The following is a 13,871-nucleotide window of genomic DNA, read 5'->3' as shown; positions in this document are numbered from 1 at the left end:
TTTTCGTCTACCATTTGTAATTTGGAAAGAAGATTTGATGCTATGTCGTCTCTCCATAGTGGGGCTAAACATAGCAGATTCCCATCTAGTGCTCAGGACCCTCTTATTGAGGTGCAGAAGGTTGGGAATTGGGTAGATCTTCCCAAATATTCGGAAGATAATTATTTATCCTCTTCTGAGGATCCTAATTTAGGAGTAGCATCACATGACAGTTTGCTTGTGTTCTCCCTTACTCTACCTTTTTGCTGCCTGCAGCGAAGGCTCTTGAGGAACCCACCTCTAATTAATTGGGTTCATTAGAATCTCCCCCATCTGGGGATGTTTTTTCCTATTCATGCATGGGCTAAGCTTATGTATTCTGAATGGGAACATCCGGATAAACAATATTATCCTCCACTCTTTATCCTATGGAAGAGGATTTCTATGAAAGAAAATGGGGGTGGGGGGGGGGTGGGTTCCAGCAATTGTTGCTGCAATAACCTCAGTGAGCAAGAATCTCACATGTCCGGTGGATAATGCACTGATGTTAAAGGATCCAACAGATAAAAAGTTGGAATTTATTTTTAAAAGCAATATGTCTTTAGCAAGTTCAGTAGCACAGCTGGTTCTTGCTGCAATTGGTGTATCTCAGTCCATTAACCCCCCTGACAGTATTCCCGAGTCTGGCTCGGGGTGGAAATTTTATACCAAATGCGCTAACCCTGAGCCATACTTGGGACCGCATCGCTGTATGCAGTTGCGACGCACGGGGACGGAGATCGGCGCCAAATTCAAAAAGCGAAACACTCACTATACATACAGTATAATGTAATCTTACAGATTACATTGCTGTATGTAATTATTTCACATCCCCTTTGTCCCTAGTGGTCTGCCCAGTGCCCCGCATGCAGTTTTATATAATAAAAACTGTTCTTTATGCCTGGAAACTGGAGATTGTCCATAGCAACCAAAACTGTCCCTTTACATCAAAAATTATTTTAAACCAGCTAGAAAACGGCGATAATAAATTGGAATCACTCGCAGAATTGATCGATAACGATTTGTGGGGAGATCCGTCATCAAATATTGACAAGTAATGACAGTGACAATTCTGCAACTGAGCAAATTTCAGTGTTTTTTGATTTTATTACATTATTGAATAATTTTTATTGTTATATTATTATTTGGTACAATTATTTATAATTATTTATTATATTATAATTTATGCTTTCATTTTTCAAACTTTATCATACCCGGGATGTCTGCTAGACTTTGGTTTGGACAAATTTAAGTGAGTTATTGCTAAGAATTACAGGACTACAATATAAAAAGCCAAATTTTCATGCAAAATAATTGTACCGCTTTTAGCACCTAAAATCCGAAATAATCTTACCGCCAGGGAGGTTAAGGAACAGTTTGTGGCGATACTTAAAATTCTGCCTGATCAGCAGGCCCAGCAATGGGCTCGTGTATCAGACGCACTATGTTTCACAGTAGATGCTATGAGAGATTCTATCATTTAAGCCTCATGGCTTATGCTTGGACTAGTGCATTATTGCAGAGTTCTGTGGCTGAAAAATTGGTCAGCCGAAGCACTGTGTGAAAAGCTCTTAGCCAGTTTTCCCTTTCATGGCGAACGGCTATTTAGAGACGATTTGGATAAATACATCCGAGGCATCTCTAATGGGAAAAGCTCTCTTTTACCAGTAAAGAAGTTCAAATATTTCTCTAATTGTGCTGCCTCTCCTGTGCCAGAGGCATCAGCCTCTAGGCAGTCTCGACGGCCTCAACCATCAGGTTCAAGGGGAAGTCCCAAGGGCAGCACCAGGGTCAGAAGAAATCTTGGGGCAGAAAGACCACAAAGCAGAATGCTAAAGCCTCATGAAGGGGTGCCCCCGCTCGCTCGGGTAGGGTTGAAGGCTCCTGCAATTCTCAAAGATCTGGCACGAACAATGTCAAGACAGATGGGTGGCTTCTGCAGTTTTTTTTTCTCTAGGTTATTACTAGAGTTCCAAGAATTTCTGTCTCCTCGTTTTTTCTAAGGTCAAATGTTCCCAAGGAACCGGAGAAAAAGAATTCTCTTTCTGGCTCTGGATCATCTATTATTCCAGTCGGTGATAGCAGAGGTTCCCTTAGTGGAACAGGACACAGGGTTTGATTCAAACCTTTCACAGTTTCAGAACCAAACGGAGAGGTAAGATCCATTCAAGATCTCAAAGATCTGAATCGGCACTTAAACATCTGATCCTTTCACATTGAGTCAATCCGATTGGTTATGTCCATCCTGCAAGAAGGGGAGTTCTTGGCTTCAATCGATATCAAAGATGCATATCTCCATGTGCATAAAAAGACTTCTACATTACCATTTTCCCTGCGATTGTCCCTTTTACAGGGTGGCCGGTGGCCATTTTGTTGTTCAGTGCGTTTTTTTTCCTCAGCGCTGGTCCGTTGCTCAGAACAGCACGTTTTTTTTTTTCCTCTGGACACCTGGGAGCTGATACTGGACACAGGCACCTGTAACAGAACGGTGCAGCACTTGGTCGGGGTGGTGAGTCCTGCGGTGGGGGCCTCTCAGTCTGCAGCAGCAGCTAGGAGGGTGGGATTGTGCACCTGTCCTAAGTCCCCAAGGGTGGCAGACAGGGTGGGTCAGCATGGCTTCAGAAACTGGTGTTTCTTCCCCAGAACTCCCTGCAATTGCAACCGGCTTGTCTGCAAAGAGTGCAGTGCCATTGGACGCTTTGTCAGCGGTCCTTGAAACGTTTGTTGTCGGGGTGGAGGCAGTTTGCAGGCGCAAAGGTGGTAAAAAGCACCCCCTCGTCCTCCGGGGAGAGCTGACTCAGACTCGGGCCCCCACAGCGACTGATGGCCCCTGTTCTGTTGCTTCAGATGACGCTGACAGGGACAGATCGGACAGTGAGGATGAGTACCCGTCTGGGTCCACGCAAGACAAAGCGCTAATTGGAGCACTTATCACAGCTGTGCGTGATACCCTGAAAATTCAGGATACAGCAGGATCCTCTGCTGAAGTAGCGGTGCCTTTTGGGTCCAGTGAGCCAGCCCATATACCTAAGGTGTTTCCGTATCTGACTTATTTCGATACGTTCATATACAAGGAATGGGGACGCCCGCAACGGACCTTTTCGGTCCCAAAAATAATGGCGGTGCGTTACCCCTTTTAGGAGAGCCTTCTTAAAAAAAAAAAAAAAAAAAAAAAAAAAAAAAAATGGTTGGCTCCCCCAGTCGTGGACCCCCCAGTATCCAGGTTAAATAAAGTACCCACGATCCCTGTAGAGGGGGACTCCTTCATTTAAGGACCCTACCGCCAGGAAGGCCGAGGCAGTTGCCCGTTCTTTATTTACAGTTGTTGGGTCAGCAATATGACCAGTACTGGCCACATCACTAGTGTAGCAGACACTTACTGAATGGGCAGAACTTTTGCACCATGAATTGGAGAAGCAGCAGGCTACTCCTGTCTGAGTGGAACTAGCAGACCAGTTAATGCATGGCTTTAAGTCCGTGTGTGACGCGGCCCTGGATACGCTTCCCTTGCTCTCCAGGGCTTCAGTGTCAGCAGTGGTACTGCAGCGCCTGATTGGGCTAAAATGCTGGTCTGCGGACCAGGCATCTAAAAAAAAAAAAAAAAAGAAAAAAAAAACACTTGACGGATATCTGCCCTTCCTTGGTGAGCGGCTATTTGGAGCCTCGTCGGATGACATTAAGAATGTCACAGGTGGGAAGAGCACCTTGCTCCCACAGGCCAGGAAGAGTAAGGAGCCACGCTGCAGGCATGGGCCCTAATTTTCTGCTCAAAATACTTTTTCGTCCGCCCAGGACTTCGACTAAACGATCCCAGTCCAACAGGGTGACTACGGAGGGACAGAAGCGTCCCTGGACTTGCAAGCCTAACAAGCCAGCAAGCAAAAATGCTTCCACATGAAGGTTTGCCCCTGCCTGTCACTCGGGTGGGGGTCTCCTTCGCGAGTTTGCAGCCTGGTGGGCCTCTTGGCTGTCTGACCAATGGGTCTGCGAACTGATTTCATCAGGCTACAAGATCTTGCCCACCAAGCAGATTCTTCCCCTCCCCGCATACCCTTACTCCCGACTTGCCAGGAGGCCCTTCTGGGGCAGTAAGGGACCTGCTAAGCCACGAGGTGATAGTAACTGTTCCGGAACGTTTTCAGGGGTTCTATTCCAATCTGTTGTCCCCAGAAAGGAAGGGGTACATCCAATCTTGGACCTAAAAGCCCTTAATTGCTTTGTAAATGTACAGAGGTTCAGAATGAAATCAGTTCGCACAATTGTCGCTGCACTCCATCAGGGGGACTCTCTGGTGTCCTTGGATGCATACCTGCACATACCCATATGCCTCAGGCATCAGAGGTTTCTGCGATTTGCAGTAGGGTAAGCCCACTACCAGTTTGTGGCTCTCCCCTTTGGCTTGGCTTCAGCACCCCAAGTCTTTACCGAGGTATTGGCTCCAATTTTGGTGTTTTTGACAACGCGGGATCGCAATCGTGGGTTACCTAGACTATCTCCTGAGAGCAGCTAACGCCTCAGAATTAAAGGAGGATGTAGAGATCACCATGCAAACCCTGCAGGAATTTTGGTGGCTGTTAAACCTAAATAAGTCGGTGCTTGTGCCGTTTCAGTGCCTGGAGTACCTAGGCTTACTGCTGGACTCCGTGGAAGAGAGTGTTTGTCCCTTCAGACAAACTGCAGACTCTGAGCCGCGGTGAAGCTGTTGATGAACTGCAGGTGGTCGTCGCTGGGCTTCTTCATGCGAGTCCTTGGCCTCATGGTGGCCTCCTTCGAGGTGGTATCGTACGCCCAGTTTCACACCAGAGTCTTGCAGAAGGCGATATTGACAAAATGGGACAAATCTCAGTTATCCCAGCAGATTCGGGTGAGCCAGTCAGTCAGGGGATCCCTGCTCTGGTGGCTGAGATCCCTGGCACTTCAGTCTGTGAAGTCGTTCCTACCTCTGCAATGGACGGTCATCACAATGGACGCCAGTCTGACAGGCTGGGGTGGAGTACTGGGAGTACAGTCGACCCAGGGCTTCTGGTCGTGGGAGGAATCCAAGTTGCCGATCAATGTGCTCGAGCTCAGAGCGATCAGTCTATGCCTCTCCACATGGTCGATGAGACTAAGAGGGCGTCCGATCAGGATCCAGTCAGACAAAGCCACGGCTGTGGCATATGTCAACCATAAAGGTGGAACAAGCTCGGCTGCAGCACCTGAGGTCGCTCACATCCTTTGGTGGGCAGATAGGCACGTACCGGCCCTGTCAGCCATATAAATCCCGGGAGTAGAAAACTGGCAGGCTGACTATCTAAGTCGCCAGATGCTGGACCCAGGAGAGTGGTCTTTGCCCCCTGGAGGTGTTCAGGCTTCTGTGCCTGCGGTGGGGCACACCAGATGTGGACCTCCTGGCCTCTCGGCTCAATCGGAAGGTGCCAAGGTTCTTATCCAGGATGAGATCCATGGGCGGACGTTTCAGACGCGTTGGTGGCTCCATGAGATCATTACCGACTGATCTACGCCTTTCCTCTGCTAAAACTGTTACCACGTCTGCTCCGCAGAGTGGAGGCCGAGGGGATCCCAGTGATACTGATAGCCCCAGATTGGCCTCGGCGACCTAGTATGCCTGGTTGTGGACGCTCCCTGGTGGCTACCGATGCGAATAGACCGATCCGATTCTCCATCCTGCTTTACCATTGTTTAACGGCATGGCTGTTGACAGCCAGGTGCTAAGGAACCGAGGCCTGTCTGACTCTGTGATTTCAACTATGTTGAGGGCACGGAAATCTTCTTCTCAGCAGATATACCATCGTACATGGAAGGCTTATATCTCCATATGTGAGTAGATGGGGTGGCATCCACACACCTATTCCTTTTCCAGAATCCTGCTGTTTCTACAGCGAGGAGTAGACCAGAAATTGGCTTTAAGCACCATTAAGGGACAGATATCAGCCTTGGCTGTCTTTTTCTAATGACCCCTGGCATATCACGTGAGTACCTTTGTACAAGGGGTCCGGCATGTAGTCCCTCCGTTGCGTCCACCCTTGCCCCCATGGGATCTGAACTTGCTGCTATCTGCGCTACAGAAACCGCAGTTTGAGAACACCAGGGAAATTCCCTTGTTGACTCTTTCTCAGAAAGTAGTCTTCCTAGTGGCCATTACATCGGCCAGGAGGGTTTTGGAACTGGGTCGTCTGTTCACACCTTTATAAAGTTCTACAAAGTGGATGTAAGCGCATCATCTGCCTGCTTTGGCTGCAAATTTTTGCAGACGGCCGTGTGATCCTGAAGGTGGCGTAATAACCCTATGGTCAAGATTGCCAGAGCTGTGTCTGTCAATGAACTTCAGAGAAAAGGATTTTACGATGATTACAAAAATCCTATTTTTTCCATGAGATCAGTTTTCACTGTTTTTTTGCATTCCCTCCTTGTCTGTCGTCTAGTATCTTGGTGCCCTACTTTTGTTGTCTGCCTCCCTTCATTTGGCATTGCTATGGGACATCCCACATAGTAACTACTATGGCTCTGTGTCCTATGATGTACGATAAGAAAATAGGGTTTTTAAAACGGCTTACCTATAAAATCCTTTTCTTTGAAGTACATCACGGGACACAGAGGTCCCTCCCTTCTTTCTGGTATACATGTGTATTGCTTTGCTACCAAAACTGATGTCCTTCTGGTAGTGGGAGGGGTTATATAGGGAGTGGACTTCTTGTCTTGGGGTCCATCACCTGAAGGTGACATATAACCCACATAGTAACTACTATGGCTCTGTGTCCCGTGATGTACTTCAAAGAAAATGATTTTACAGATGAGCTGTTTTAAAAATAATATTTTTAATTGCCATCTATGCATCTGTGTCCCTCTTGGAAATTTTTTTTTTTCTTGGTGGCATATTGTCACCAGGAAAGCAAAGTAGGGAAATTCTCCTCAACCAGACCGTAGAGTACAGTAAAAACTGACAGGTTCTAACCTTCCCCCCACTTAAGATCAAACAATGTAAAATAAAACCTTTTTTGACTGGATATGCAAGATATACACTTTAAAAAACATTTCTCTAATGCGTTTTAAATGCCTGAATTTGCCTATTAAGACTTTAATAGGCAAAATGGCTATTAAATTACTTTTATAACAAAATGGCACGGTTAAAGCCTAGTACACAGGCTTAGATTTTCGGATGACCCAACGTCCGTTTTTTGTGGCATACTAGTTTCATGTCGAAAGAGGCTACTCACAATATGAAAATTTTCGGACGACAGAATAAAACTTCAGAAGTGACGTAATGGGGTTGATTTACTAAAGGCAAATCCACTTTGCACTGCAAATGCACTTGGAAGTGCAGTCGTTTTAGATCTGAGGGCAAGCTCTGCTGATTTTATCATCCAATCATGTACAAGCAAAAATGCAGTTTTTTTTTTCCTTGCATTTGTCCCCCTCAGATCTACTGCGACTGCTCTGCCAAGTGCACTTGCAGTGCAAAGTGGATTTGCCTTTAGTAAATAAACCCCAATGTGTTGAATAGTTTTGTATGTATTTCATTTCTGAGCATGCATTTTTTTTGCTCTTAAGATATTTTTTGTACAAAAACCATACTAATGAAATCGTCTTTCGAAAGCACCATACTTACTATCTGAAAATCGTCAGACAGCTCGTCGTACAAAGTTTTCTATCTGATTTTCGTACCCTGTTTATGGGCCTTTACAGGATAGCGAATAATAGTTTGCATTCCACGATCATGCCAGAGACACATTATTACCAGAGAGTAGTGAAAATAATACTTTACAGTCTTCAATATTTTATCCATGATTTCTTTGTTACAAATTGTGTCATTGTACAAACTTTGATTTTGTTTTCTTTGTTATAAATTCTAGAACGACATGAATCTCAATGAGGAAAAGCAACAGCCTTTACGGGCAAAGGATATGATGATAAAAAGAGAGATGGTCTCCCAGTATCTACATACATCCAAAGCTGTAAGTTGTCCTTTACCTTCAAGCCCAATTCCAGACAGTAGCTATAATAGACCCCAAACCTACCTCTTCCCCTGCATTGTTTACTCTTGATCTAGCGTTGTATCTATCTTGTATATCATCACTGCCTCAATAGAACAAATAAGTGGCATTTAGGTAATCAGTACCCTTTCTCATAGAAAGCGGGCAGCAGTGACTGAACTCAACCACAGGAACTGAAGATAATGCAAGACAGGCTACCTTTTTATGGAGCAGTGAAGTGTAAGCCCACATGCGATGCAATAAAGCATGAACATGTGCCAAGTATGCAGCAATCTAGGATAGATGTGTGCCAGATATACTGAAATCTAAGCTGGATATATGCCAGGTATGCTGGCATGAATATCTAGGATGGAATATCTAGGATGAGTATGTGCTAGTTGGGCTACGGTCCAAATATTACATTTAGTGTCTGGAGTTCAACTGTAAGAAGTTCTCATGTTTATAGTTTACGCATATGTAATGCAACCTAGATATGAATAGGTCATTTCTTTTTAATGTTTACATACCAGGACTTTGAGTACAGACAAATCATAGGTTCTGAGGATGTCTAGCTAATTGCTCCACTCTTAATCCATGTAGTTAGATACTGACTTGTGCTTGACTGGCTTGTGTATCTTTGTTACTGCAATAAACAGGGCATTCTCTCTCAATATGACACCTAAGTGTTTATATTCTTCCATGCATTGTGTAATAGATTTTATGGCTATTCATTGGTTAGTAAATTTACCATATTAACGTGGTTGAAAAGGTTTTTTTTTTTTTTTTTTTTTTACCTTAAAGGGCTTGTAAAGTCACAAGGTTTTTTTATCTTAATGCATTCTGTGCATTAAGATAAAAAGCCTCCTGTGTGCAGCAGCACCCCTATTACTTAACTTAGCCCCATCTCTATCCAGTGATGTCCATGAGTTCCTCAACCATCCGAGACTTTCCCTCCGGATTTGGCTGAGATACAGCAGTGATGCCTTTGGTTCCCGCTGCTGTCAATCAAAGTCAGCCAACCGGGAGAGAGTGGGGGTGGGGCTCAGCCGCAGCTCCGTGTCCAAATGGACACACAGAGCTGCAGCTTGGCTCAGGTGCCCCATAGCAAGCTGCTTGCTGTAGGGGTACTCAACGGAAGGGAGGGGCCAATAACAGCAAAGAGGGACCTGAGAAGAGGAGGATCCAGGCTGCTTTGTGCAAATCCACTGCAAGTATAACATGTTTTTGTAAAAAAAAAAAAAATGAGACTTTACAATCACTTTAATGCATTCTATGCATTTAAAGGAGTTGTAAACCCTCTTATGTCATTTAAAATAAATACAAATAAATCATACTTGCCTCCACTGTGCAGTTCGTTTTGCACCGAGTGGCACCAATCATCGTCTTCTGGGGTTCCCCAACGGCGCTCTTGGCTCCTCCCTGCATCGGTAAACCCCCTCGGAGAAGCACTCTCCCTGGGGGTTACTGTGGGGGCGCACTCCTGAGTCTAGCACTTGCGTCCATAGACACAGAATGCTGTACCTGGCTGTGCCCCCCACGTCATTGGATTTGATTAACGGCATTGGGAGCCAATGGCTGCCCTGCTATCAATCTACCCAATCGAGCTGAGAACCCTGGCCAGAGAGGTAGAGCGTGTCTCAGGTGTGGGCATGAACGGGTTTAGGTGAGTAAAACTGGGACCGCTGGTCAGCGACGGATGTTTTTTCACCTTTAATGCATAGGGTGAATTAAGGTGAAAATATACAAGGGTTTATCCATCTTAAGATAAAAAACAAACAAAAAACACCTGTGTGCAGTAGCTCCCCTAATACTTACCTGAGGCCCACCTCCATCCGGCGATGTTGCACGAGTGCCCCGGCTGTCCATGACTCTGCCTCCTCATTGGCTGAGACAGCAGTGGGCACCATTGGGTGCCAAAGTCGTTGAGCCCATGAGAAGAGCGAGGGGTGGGGCAGAGCCACGGCCCTGTGTCTGAATGGACACACAGAGCAGCAGCTCAGCTCGGGTGCCCCCATAGCAAACTGCTTGCTGTGGGGACACTCGGCAGGAGGGAGGGGTCAGGAGTGCAGATGAGGGACCTAAGAGGATCTGGGCTGCTCTGTGGAAAACCACTGCACAGAGTAGGTAAGTATAACATGTTTGTTATATTTAAACAAAAACTAGCAAGACTTTAATATCACTTTAAACTCCACTTTTTGTTTTTTGTAATGGGCCCATAATGATGCTATAATGTGCTAGGGTGTACCACATGTTAACAGATTATTACAGACTGGTCTTTGAAACAAAAGCCCTCCATTGTTGAGCTGTCACTGTTCCTGGTGCTTCCATCTCTGCCAGGTCTTCCTTCCAGGTTCATGCTCTCCGGCCACTTGAATAGCTGGACTCTGAAGGCCTCACTCCCATGCATGTGCAACAGATTCACCATCCCGACAAGGCTTTCTGCAATCATGGCACAAGCAGTGTGCGGAGAATGCACAGTGAACTACACATGCATGAGTGATGTCATAAATCAGAGCCAACACCTAAATCCCCTAAATCTCACCTGTTTCAAAGGTACTTACAAGTTAGACATTTTTGAAGTTTTATTATAGGGCAAATTTCTGATCCTGGATTTAATGCCGCTTTAACATTCCTGACATTTCAAAGTTATTTCTATGGAATAGAAAATATCAGTGTACCTTGGATTGCAAGCATAATTCGTTCCAGAAACATGCTTGTAATCCAAAGCACTTGTATATCAAAGCGACTTTCCCCATGAGAAATAATGGAAACTTAGATGATTCGTTCCACAACCATGTATTCATAGGTCTTTCAGTTTATAGTCCATATAAAGAGCACTGTGATAGGTTGTGTAACCATAAAATGTCCATCCACAAATGGAAGCCTCCACAAGGGGATTAGATGCAAAATCCATCAGGAGCTACAGAGTATTAAAGAGAAGAGAGGCACCTCTAGGTGTAGCAATATGGTTACATTTAATGAAGGTACAAAACTTAGCAACTTGCATGGTTGATGATTAACACAGGCACATCTAAGTATGCAGGCATCAGGGGTAAAGATGTCCACATAGACCATCCTCCTCACCGCTGGCTCTCACTGTTGTCAGTCTGCCATGGTGTGCAGGAAGACTACCTTGCAGTTTTGCAATCTGAAAGGGAGGCTTGAAGCACTCATGGAGCACAGCATGGAAAGGCATGGTGGTGCGGAGGATGGTCTATGTGGACAGCTTGAACTGGGTGACTACATACTTAATTGTGCCTGTTTTAATCATCCAACCATGTGAGTTGCTAAATGCTGTACCCTAATTAAATGTAACAATATTGCTACACATAGTGGTGCCTCTCTTCTCTTTTATACACAGTCGTGACATGACACTACTTGTATATCAAAACATTGCTTGTATATCAAGTCAAACTGTATTTAAAAATGTTGTTTGTCTTGCAAATTGCTCTCAAACCAAGGTTTTACTGTATTCATTAACACAAAGAACATTGAATAAATTCCAGGAAAATGTAAGATCTAATAGTTCACTGTAGATTGAGGATAACCAGCCAATCTGGGCCCTTTTTAAAACATTGATCTGTCTTTAATCCTAAATTGCCTGAATACTATAATTTCTTCTCTGCCAACTACATCAGAGCTCTACCTCATTTTCCAGCCTCTGAAACTTTCCACTAACAAGGTAGCATATAGGCTTTCTTGCTTTTAAAATATAGTAGCTGGGAATGTATTTTAATATGTGGATTGCAAATGTAAAACCTATAAAGGATGTCTGATCTAACCTCTTTTCTATACACTAATGCATCTGGTTTCTGTGTCCTATAACACAGGGAATGAATAAGAAGGAAAGCACCAGGTCAGCACAAATGTATATCCAGGAATTGAAATCTGGACTTAATGATGCTAATCTTCTGGCTTGTTTGGAATCTCTGAGAGTGTCCCTCAATAACAATCCTGTCAGGTAAGCAGTGGTGGAATAGATCAACTGAATTCCTCATATTTCCCAAATTAAAGTTGCACTGAGAGATGTTCATTTTGTGCAGCAGTTCATCATCTCATGCAAGGAAGAGTCATCATCAAGTTGGGTGGATCTCTTAAGTTAAATGTTTATTTTAGATCAGTTTGGACTCAAAAACGACAGCCTCCAGAATTTCTTCCATCAACCTCAGTCATAGCAATGTTCACTATATCTAAATAAAAAGCTTAATGCTTAAACAGTGAAGCAGCTCAGCCCTGTGAAGGAAAGTGAGAACCTTGCAATAAAAAAAATATACTTTTTATTAGTTTCAATTGGTTGTAGACCCTTACATATATAGCCAGTGAAGTGACTGGTCTCAGCTGATGCACAGATGAAACAAGTCATCTTACATAAGTTGTACTTTTTTTTTTTTATCTGCAGTCTTCTCTACATCCATTTAAAAGTGCATAATTTCTAAAACTTGTCTGAGAGTTGAGAAAAAAGGGGGCAGAAAGCTGAACTTACACTCTACAGAGCTCAGTGAGGAGAGATCTAAGCTGATTGAAGGGACACACCCCCTTCACACAGGAACAGAGCTGTCAATCACCTGGAGCTCCCTCCTCACCTTTTTTGTTCCTGGTGTCAGGAAAACTTGTCAGTTTTATGCTGATAGCAGATGAACAAAAGCAGCAGGCAAAAGTGACACTTGGTGTTCGCAATTGAGACAAGTGCACACTATATATTTCATATCTGAGGTTCACACCCGCTTTAAATTGAATATTAGGAGTACACTGTAAAAACTGAGATGGCGTTAACTTGGTTTCATGTTTTCAAAGACCCTTGCTCCCCTCCCTTTTCCTTTTTTGAATCACCCATCGGTGTCATAAAACCAAAAGAGGACCCATGGTGAATGACAGATTGGTAAATTTGTTTGGGGTATTTACTGCCCTGCTGACATAAGCAATACAAATTTAAAGAGGAAGTAAACCCTGATGGGTTTACTTCCTCTTTGATTCCCTGCAAAGGCAAAGCATAATGGACTACTATGCATCGCATAGTAGCCCATTATGTGTCACTTACCTGACACAGGAGCCAGCAAAGTCACCCATGTCCCCTTGTGTACGGAGCCTCCATCTTCTTGGTGGGTCTCACTGCTCCGGCGCTGTCATTCGTCAGAGCCGCGATGACGTCACTCCCGCGCATGCGCACGTGAGCCGCCACTCGCCGGCATATCGCCACAAACTGCGGCGCACTCAGTGCGCCTGTGCGCCACTGTCTACGGCGCATGCGCAAATATCTCCTAAACCGTGTAGGTTTAGGAGATATTTCTTGAACCTACAGATAAGCCTTAATCTAGGTTTACCTGTAGGTCAAAGTGGTTTGTAAGGGTTTACAACCACTTTAACTTTAATAAGTTAAGTACTGGGGTGCAGTACTGGAGAGCAGGTGGTTATTGCAGTGGAAGCTGCTTTTTTATATTTATGCATTCTAAGACTACAGACTTGAGTTTTATGTCAAAGGTGAAGCTGGGCCCAAAACTTGAAAAGTCATAAAGAAGGAAACCACAAAATTGATATAGAAGAATACCACAAAATAATATAACACCCTCTGCTTAGCCATTACTTAGCCAATAAAGCCTCTTCTGTACACCTTCCTGATTTTATATTTAAATTGTATCAACTGCCTTTCCACTATTCCTTAACCTAGAATTGTAGAAATTAGGTTAGGTAAAGTTAGATCCTGGTTACAAAGGAAAATCAAATAACGACAAGAATAGGTGTGGTGTCTTCTCTTGGGCAGGACTTTTCATGGCTAAAATGTTACTGTTACTTTACTGTTGGTTCAGTCAAGCAGCAAAAACCTAATCCGAAATGCTCACAAAATGAATAGTCCAGTTTTGCTAGGAGGTTTTGTATTTGATG

The 13,871-nt window shown here is 44.3% G+C and overlaps 1 protein-coding gene across 1 annotated transcript in view; it reads left to right on the top strand.

Annotated features, from left to right (window-relative positions):
- LOC143962194 (protein diaphanous homolog 1-like) overlaps window positions 1-13,871 on the top strand; it is a 311,409-nt gene that overhangs the window by 141,220 nt on the left and 156,318 nt on the right. The window contains exons 4-5 of the mRNA XM_077471524.1: window positions 7,872-7,973; window positions 11,822-11,952. Coding sequence (XP_077327650.1) covers window positions 7,872-7,973; window positions 11,822-11,952 — 233 coding nt within the window. The remainder of the gene's footprint in view (window positions 1-7,871; window positions 7,974-11,821; window positions 11,953-13,871) is intronic.

Source organism: Lithobates pipiens, unplaced genomic scaffold, assembly GCF_037356315.1.
Source record: "Lithobates pipiens isolate NorthernLeopardFrog02 unplaced genomic scaffold, aLitPip1_a1.2 Scaffold_8, whole genome shotgun sequence".
NCBI classification, from domain to species: domain Eukaryota; kingdom Metazoa; phylum Chordata; class Amphibia; order Anura; family Ranidae; genus Lithobates; species Lithobates pipiens.
Note: the sequence above shows the minus strand (reverse complement) of the source record. Positions and strands in the feature narration are given on the sequence as shown.